Source organism: Adiantum capillus-veneris, chromosome 1, assembly GCF_014529385.1.
Source record: "Adiantum capillus-veneris isolate H3 chromosome 1, ASM1452938v2, whole genome shotgun sequence".
Taxonomy (NCBI): domain Eukaryota; kingdom Viridiplantae; phylum Streptophyta; class Polypodiopsida; order Polypodiales; family Pteridaceae; genus Adiantum; species Adiantum capillus-veneris.
In genome coordinates, this window is record NC_140931.1 from 182,889,621 (window position 1) to 182,897,564 (window position 7,944).

At 42.5% G+C, this 7,944-nt stretch overlaps 2 protein-coding genes across 8 annotated transcripts in view; both read right to left on the reverse strand.

The window, feature by feature from the left end:
- LOC147466128 (uncharacterized) overlaps positions 1-3,134 on the reverse strand; it is a 35,120-nt gene extending 31,986 nt beyond the window's left edge. For 2 of the 5 annotated variants that reach the window (XR_015189696.1, XM_086524203.1), the window contains exons 1-2: positions 2,997-3,134; positions 2,720-2,883 (exon numbers count right to left, since the gene is read on the reverse strand). Coding sequence is in view for 2 of the 5 variants with exons in the window: in XM_086524203.1 (XP_086380329.1) it covers positions 2,720-2,839 (120 nt within the window). In the remaining 3 variants the exon portion in view is untranslated. Of the gene's footprint in view, positions 1-2,719; positions 2,884-2,996 lie in introns of those variants that run through there. The other 3 variants (XR_015189697.1, XM_086524198.1, XR_015189701.1) reach the window with 2 other exon arrangements.
- Positions 3,135-3,891: 757 nt separating this feature from the next.
- LOC147466130 (DNA mismatch repair protein MSH4-like) lies at positions 3,892-6,079 on the reverse strand. Of its 3 annotated transcripts, none has more exons than XM_086524216.1 (5): positions 5,890-6,079; positions 4,581-4,656; positions 4,398-4,470; positions 4,133-4,281; positions 3,892-4,057 (listed from the first exon to the last, which is right to left on the reverse strand). In XM_086524216.1, the coding sequence occupies exons 1-5, from the start codon at positions 5,928-5,930 to the stop codon at positions 3,899-3,901; spliced, it is 498 nt and encodes a 165-aa protein (XP_086380342.1). In that variant the 5' UTR covers positions 5,931-6,079; the 3' UTR covers positions 3,892-3,898. The 3 variants fall into 3 exon arrangements, 2 of the variants coding, with proteins under 2 accessions (XP_086380342.1, XP_086380337.1); XM_086524211.1 differs by having other exon boundaries at positions 4,398-4,476; XR_015189705.1 differs by having other exon boundaries at positions 3,915-4,276; positions 4,398-4,656; positions 5,890-6,073.
- Positions 6,080-7,944: the final 1,865 nt, after the last annotated feature.

Below are 7,944 nucleotides of genomic sequence, written 5' to 3' on the forward strand. Positions count from 1 at the left end.
ATTCCATATGCGCCTTGCACGTCTAATACTAGGAAGCTAGTTTTGAACTTTTCCTTGCCCACTGTTATTAGCATGCCTTCTATCATACCAGTTGCCTGCACTACCCGATGGTCCGCCATTCGAACTTTGAAAGGTGCAAGTTTCAAATTTGTAATTCCCATCCTTTGCTGAAGATGTGCCCCCAGGATGTTTACCCCTGCTCCACCATCTAGTATAACACCAAATAGTGGCTCCCACTGTTTTCTAGATTTATAATCTATATGGATCACTAGCACTTCATCATCTCTGACAGTAGCCAAGTCAACCATTCTGGCTTCTGCCTCATCCCTCCTTCACTGTCTGATGAAATCCGCTGCTTCAAGTAAAGTTTTTCTAATGTCCTCTAACTCCACCGTGAGTTTCTGAATTGTGTCACAAATTTTGACATGAATTTCCTCCTTCTCATGATCTGAGTTACTCTAAGAACTTGAAGAATTGGTAGTATCTGCACAATACCATTGCTTTGTTTTAGTACTTTCAACTCCCTTGTCAGTCCCCAATTCTTCCATCAATCCCTGAACTGCAGCCAACATGGTCTCATGTGTTCCAGACCTTGACTGATCTGGTTGTGCTTTCTCAGAAGACTTTGCCGGTATCTTCTAAATGACCCAAGCATAAGAATTATTTGGTTGCTTTGGCAGCTTCTAGGCTAAATTCTCTGTGATTTTGGCCGCCAATTCTCTGCTCCTGCCATTCATCAACCACAGTTTCTTTACCCTTGGCTTTCCACACCTCTCTCTGTTGAGCCCATTTGCTACTTTCAGGATTAACTGGTTTTGCTGGAATTTTTGGGATTTCTTCAATCACTACCCCTTTGCTGTGTGTAACCGCTCGTACAAGAACTGGTTCTGAGGCTTTCGCCTCAGTAGCCGCAATAACATGTGTTTCTGGACACTAAGCCGCAAAATGCCCATACTTGCCACAAGTATAGCAATTTAGACTTCGACTCTGGAAATTACCACGACCCCGGTCCCGGCCAGTACCTCCTTGGTATCTGTCGCGCCCTATACCAGCACCGTTGATACCTAATTTCTCTTCTTGGGGTACATTGGTAGTCTCCACTTTTACTGGTTCGGCATTAGTAAATGCCACCACCGATAGATCTTTCCCCTCTTAAAATGATGAATATGAATGCTACAGTTGTTCCATAGATGGTCGTAAACTTTGCAATAAGTACACTGTGGACATTCATTGGAAACATGGTCTTTGGATTTACACTTTAAACACCAAGTTTCCGCTCTTCTTACTGGTTATCTGGTCTGGCTGATTTCAGCAATTTGTCGGGCCATTTCATCAATCTTCCTAGACCAAGACCCCTTCTTAGTCTTGTCTTTGCTCCTCTCATTTGAGCTGATTTCAGAACTACTGAAGGTCTTACTGGAATCAGAGTTCTTAGTAGAAGTATTGCTATCACTGGACCTCCTCTTCTTATGATTTCTTTCCTTCTTAGCTTGCTATTCCAGCTTCAGGGCTCGCTGCACCAGATCATTAAATTTCTTTGTTGGTGCAGGCGCCTCCTGTAATTCCCTAAGCTTCTTACTACGGAAACCATTTAAAAACCATGTCCGCAACCGTTTTTCTGATGGTGGTTCTTGTAGCTGCATAGTCAGTTCCTTGATCTTCTCAACATAGCTTCTAACTGATAATTTCCTTTGCTTTATCTTATCCAGTTCACAAGGAATATCCTCATCTCCTTTGTTATTTGAATATTCCAGTCGGAAAGCTTTGAGTAGTTTGTTATATGATCTGAGTTGGCAAGTTGGGTAATGGTAGTACCATTTTCGGCTGCCTCCTTTAATGTTTGAGAAAAGTATTCCCCCCAATCATCTTCATCAATCTTTTTCAACTCAGCATACTGTTCGAAGACTTTGATATGAACATCCGGGTCATCTCTTTTCCATCCTTAAATACTGGAACATAAATTGAAGGGAAGAAGATCCTCCTCAAAGTATGGACCCAAACAAAGACCTTGAAAAACATTGGATGCTCATAAAAAGGTGGACCTAGCTCACTTTACCTTGAGCGCAATATGTTAATGCCCCAAAAGCATACCATTCCTGTATGAGCGATACAAGTAAATTCGGGTGCAGCTTGTAAATCGGGAAATAAAGTAAATTCGGGCTACAGGGAAAACATCGAGTTTATCATTTGGTTGTAACCTTTGGCCTATCACCCACCACCCTTTCTAATATTGTAAATATGGACTGCAGGGAAAACATGGAGTTTATCATTTGGTTGTAAGCTTTGGCCTATCACCCACCATCGTTTCTAATACTGTGAGTTTGTCAGTTCAGGCAATTATTTTCAAAAAATAGTTTTACATTTTTACACACACCACCTTCCCATGCAAAAAGAAGCTCTTGACAAAAACCATCTCTAAAAATGTGATGGCATTTACCTTGCCATACTCTTTCAGACACGCCGTCTTTTGACTCAAATATAGAAAGCAATAAGAAAACAACCAATGGAATGGACTTTGCCAAGTCAATTTGGCACATATGGTCGACCTCTATTCCACAGAATGGAACAAAAACACCCTCCCCCTCCCTTAAGACAGAGTTATTACACTGCGAGCAAATGTTATGGTGACAATTTCTATGGTTATTGTATATAACATTACATAAGCAAAGAATGCAAATGAGAAAACATTGAATGATCAAAAAACACATTTGATCCATACCTTTCCAAAGTTAGTTCCCTTTCCATCTTCCTCCTCGCGCACTTTGGACTTAGTCTCCGCAGGAGCGTCGAGCATTGGCCTTTCCATCTTCAGCCTCCTAACCCCTTTCAATTTCCACATTGCTTATCCCACAAAGCTTACACATAGGAGGGAAGCTTATCCACCTGTAAATTCAAGAAAGCGTTGTGAATTCAAGCTGTAGTTTTGTCATTTTGGGCAGTGGTAAATTTGGGCTTTAGGTTAATTCAGAGAGGGAGAGGTAAAGGCAACTCTCTACCTCCTTAGATAGCTCAGCAATGGCCATCTCCACCCACTTGTATGAGGTGCAGGACCCCAATCGTTGCTCGCTTGGCCTCCCTTCCCCTCAAGAATCGTTCCCCCCTGCTTGCCTCCAGGGAGAGAGCTCCTGGGTCTTGATTTCCCTTTTTGGCACATAGCTTGCCACCTCGCCTCCTATGAGAGAACGTGTTGCAAGCTTCCCCTTCTTGGCATACAAAAAAACCCTGCGAGGCTTTCCCTTTTTGAAGGTGCCGTAATTTGCCCGTGTGAGATAGTGAGGAGGCTGGTGAATCTTACTCCTTGTGTCTAAATCCCAGCTATGGCCTCTCATTCTCGACATGGGTCGTTTTGCGTGCACAGGGGAACTGCCCTAGTCTCTATGGATATGAAAAGTAGACCACTAGGGCTCTCATCAGGCTGCATGCCAGCTCATTCCATTGGGCTCCTCAGTAGTGCTCGTTCCATCCAATTGTAGGCCCTTCATCCCCTCCTCTGATGTTTCATATAACAAATGTTGCCCACTTCCCGCAGGTTGCTAGCTTGGCAGCAGCAAAGTCAACCCCTTTATCGCCATATCCAGGGAGTGGAAAGGAAAACAAAATAAAATATGAGCTTCTCTAAAGATTGACCTTTTTGACTGAGCGGGATGCTTGGCAAGTGCCCCGTAAATGTGCATGCCCTGGTAGTGCAAGTGGAACAAGGCGTCCACAGGACGAGTGGCACTGCCGGTTGAACAATTAACAATCTTGTATACTTAAAGAAAAAATCTTGGAAGGCCTTGCTCGTGGACATCTTTTTCTGGTGTAGCAATATAAAATCCCCTCTTGCTGTTGAATGGCATCTTTAAATTTGGCAAATCTAATTCTCTATATTTCTAGGAAAGTGCTTAAATCGCTATATTTAGCTGTTGACAGGATCTATCCTCACAAAGTGCAAGCAGATGCTAAAAGGGCATGTATGTAGATAGATACTCCTTTCATGTAGAGCTTTAAATTTGGGGTGCTGGCACATGGACTCTCTGATATCAGTGAGAAGGAGGCTTCTTCCTGCCTTAAGGACCTGGAACCTCATAGAGAACCCATTACATGAAAAGACAACATGATCCTAAAGAGCAATGATTGACTGCAACTTTACCTCTCTAAGAGCAGGAAGAACTTCCACTACTTCTTTGAGCAGGATAATACTAGCAACAAGAGGCAGACTCCGGCCTCTTGTGCTAGAAGAATCTGTCGCATTATCTACAGTTTTCTTTTGCCGAAAACAGAAGTGACAAAGGACCTGGTCTTTGTATGAGCAGAAATGCTTTGTTAGCTTGCAGACAAATACCAACAACTTGCTTCCCAATGAAATTTCTTTTGTACCATTGTGAATTAAAGTGGCATAACGACCTTGAACTTACCAATGTCCTTAGGGAACTTCAGGAGTACTCTTGAAAGTCCAAAAAACAGCTTTTCATTACTGGTTAACTCCTCCTTCAACTCACAAAGAGTGCAAAGAAAGTGTGAGAATGAAAGAAGCCTATTCAAATAATTCACAATCTATTTGGTAGCGAGTTACAAGAACCATTTTGAGTCCTCCTTACTAGACAATCGAGACGAGTATATATAGTCACAGCATCCTTCAATGGCGGAAGGAGATTTGCTCGGAGACGCATTGACCTACAGTAAGAAGCATCTAAAGACAGTTAAGCAAATATACCCACAGGCTTAAATGATTAAAATTCTCATATACTTAGTTCCTTGGTCAAACATAGACATGCAGTGACATCATCGTAATGAAGACTAAGAAGAACCACTGTAACATGTTAAGAGGTGAACAGAGGGGAATCCTAAGGTTATAATACAATTCGGTTCAAGCTACAAGATGAAACTTTCAACACCATAATTTGCCAGAGTTCGCAAGTGTCATCAGCAAAGCAAGGTTTTGAATACCTTGTCGAATCAATACCCATATGATCCACTGATCCATTAACAGTAACCCAAGGTATGACCTTAAGGTGATTAGCTCTGCTCATTCTCAATGAGCAGGGCAATTGAGAATCTCTTTATATCTAAATATTTTCTGGTCTCAAGCTCAGTACAAAGACCCAGCAAATGAGTCATGATGTTGCAGCATTCAAAAGAATTAAGTAGTTACTGGTGACAAAAGCTTGCCTAAGCGAATGATGGATCACAATAATTCCTTTCTCGTTTCCCACCCTGAAACATAACCTTATATTAAACAGGTAAGGTCACGCAGAACTATTTAGTCACTGTGGTGTTTTTAGTACTTGGTTAAGGAAGAGAATCAAACCATCTAAGAACAGCAGCTGCTGCCCCTAGGCAAAGATAGTACTGTTTGAAATACCAAAAGCCGAAGGTTCTTTGGCTGCCAAATTCTTCACCATGATAGCACCCTGGACCACGGTAAAGGATCCATATGTAGAAGACGTTCTAGTTCTCTCTTTAATTTGCAGAAAGGGAGGAAAACACGTCCTTAGTATCCACGTGCCAAGACCACCTGAGCTTAAAGAATGGATGTCACTACTACGGTGTGAAGATGTAGACCAGACATGCCAGTAGGCTGGCAGAAGAAAAATGCAGCTGGGGCCTTTTTAGCTTGCACATGATTGAAGAGTCCGAATGTGCCTGCCAAGCCTTGGGGATTTGTGCCGAAGGGCAGCACAATGATTTCAATAGGGTCGAAGAGGTGCAGCATTAAAGTAGTGGTGTTTGTATAGGACTGTGAAATGCGCTCCTCAGGTCGAAGGCAGCCAGCCCTACGTACCTGAGTCCAAGCACAATGTGCCAAGCATACACACGCGCAAAACTTCTTGCATGTAAGGATGCATGCAGTGAAACACTCTCTCTCTCTCTCTCTCTCTCTCTCTCTCTCTCTCGTCTGCGTCGTACCTCCGCTCGATTCTCGATAATGGCCACAACGATGCGATCATGCGATTGTGTAGCCGAGGACTCGGGAGTCTTGCTGTTGCGCCTGCTGGAAATGCTCCGCTGCCCAGTGGAATATCGTGCGAGCTCGTGAACTGCACCTAAATGTGCGCGCAAACTCACAGTTGGCCAGGTGAACCCGCCTCGTGGCGCATGTGTCACGCTTCAACCCTCTTTCTCAAAAAAGGAAACGAAGGCCACACTTTTTGTAGTCAAATCGAATCGTTGCATAGGCAACTGCCTCCGGTAGTGCCAACAAAGCAAGGCAACTACTGTGCACTATGCCAACCTGGAGGCAAAAAAAGAGGATATGATCAGTCCAAATGAAGAAGGTAGCATATGCTAATAAATTATTCATGGCAGCATAAGTAAAGGTAGGGGTACTCTACATGGGATAGCTGGACCTCCAAGCTTGAAGTCACTTAGACTTAAAAGCCTTTGTGCATGTGATGCAAGAGCTACGTCACATTCCCTTGAGCAGGTACATGTTGAAGATGGTAAACAACTTGTCATCTTGAATTTTGCATGCAATATCTCAAGAAGTTGCTTCACCTCATCCTATGCCAAAACCTTACTAAAGTGATTGGATTAGATGGATTTCACAGGCTGTATGACTTGTCCAATCATGAGTGTGTGATAGTCTGACAAGAGTGAGTGGCGTGTATGGTTTGTAGAGCTTAATTGGGGGATAGATGGTCTTCATGTTTTCAGATGGATGTGGAAAATGCAATCCCTGTCCACTCCTCTGCATCCAACCATGCCAAATTTGGCTCATTATTCTCCTATATGTCTCATGCCTTTGATCAACGATGTGACATTGTCGCAATAGTCATGCCTTAGATCTCATCATTGGAGATTGGATCGTATCCAACTATTGTCATGTACTCTCTGTGAATGGCATTAATGATGTAATTCTTTCTCTCCTGATTCTAAGCATCTCAATGTTGTATCATAGAGTGCCCAAACTGCATCGTACAAAGTTGGCAAACCGTCTATCTCATGGCCTTTCTAGCCCTATCCATACTTGGTGCCCCATTCTTGGTCTTGTAGACCTTGCTAGGATCAAACTCATGTGATCCTCAAGGTGTACATTGTGTACTAAGTGGTGTACTATCCACTGAAGAGAGAGGTGGATGCTCTCCTGGTGGTGGATGCATCGGAGTAGGGAAACGGAGGGCGCTTTTGGAGGAAGCTTTAGAGGGAGCTTTTTATGGAAAATGGCATGGCTGGCAAAATTATTAATAAAGCTCTCTCTACTTACTTCTTGTTCCATTCCATAATTCTATGCAAAAAGCTTCCTCCGCCAATTGAGTGATATCCTATCATCATACATTCCATATAACTTCTATTTTCCAATTCCTCTTCTTCTTCTTCTTCTTCTTCTTCTTCTCCTCTCTCTCTCTCTCTCTCTCTCTCTCTCTCTGTGTGTGTGTGTGTGTGTGTGTGTGTGTGTGTGTGTGTGTGTGTGTGTGGCCATTATCAAATCCATATATATCTCTTATCGTTCACGGAAAGCATTAAAGCAACAAAAAATTCCACTTAATTACACTTAATTTCTTAATCCATAATGTTTGGATGTAGCCCCAATAGAGATGCACTTAAAAATTCAAGACAGAAAAACAATGCAATGCTACATCATGTAACTCTGCTTTATTGCTATCCATCTAGAGCTTCCCACTACCCAGATTTGTGCTGCCACATCAATGTGGTGGTTGGGTGGTTGCCGGTCTTATGTGCAAGACTTCTAACAATGTGCTTGCACACGAGATACTGGACATATGAAGACAAGTGTTTAATTTTCACATGCAAGAGTATTATACGACAAATGGCAAACACAAAAAAATCCACGTTTACATTACCACTATGGTCCTCCACTTTATTGCAAGAGACTAACACTTGGGAATAAGCACTTTTCTATATTCAAAAGAATGTTAAAAGCGATCGTTCATAGCATTTTTTTTAAAAAGCAATGTTCACACAATGCAAGGTGTTGTTCAAAATATCTACTCTAGATCAATG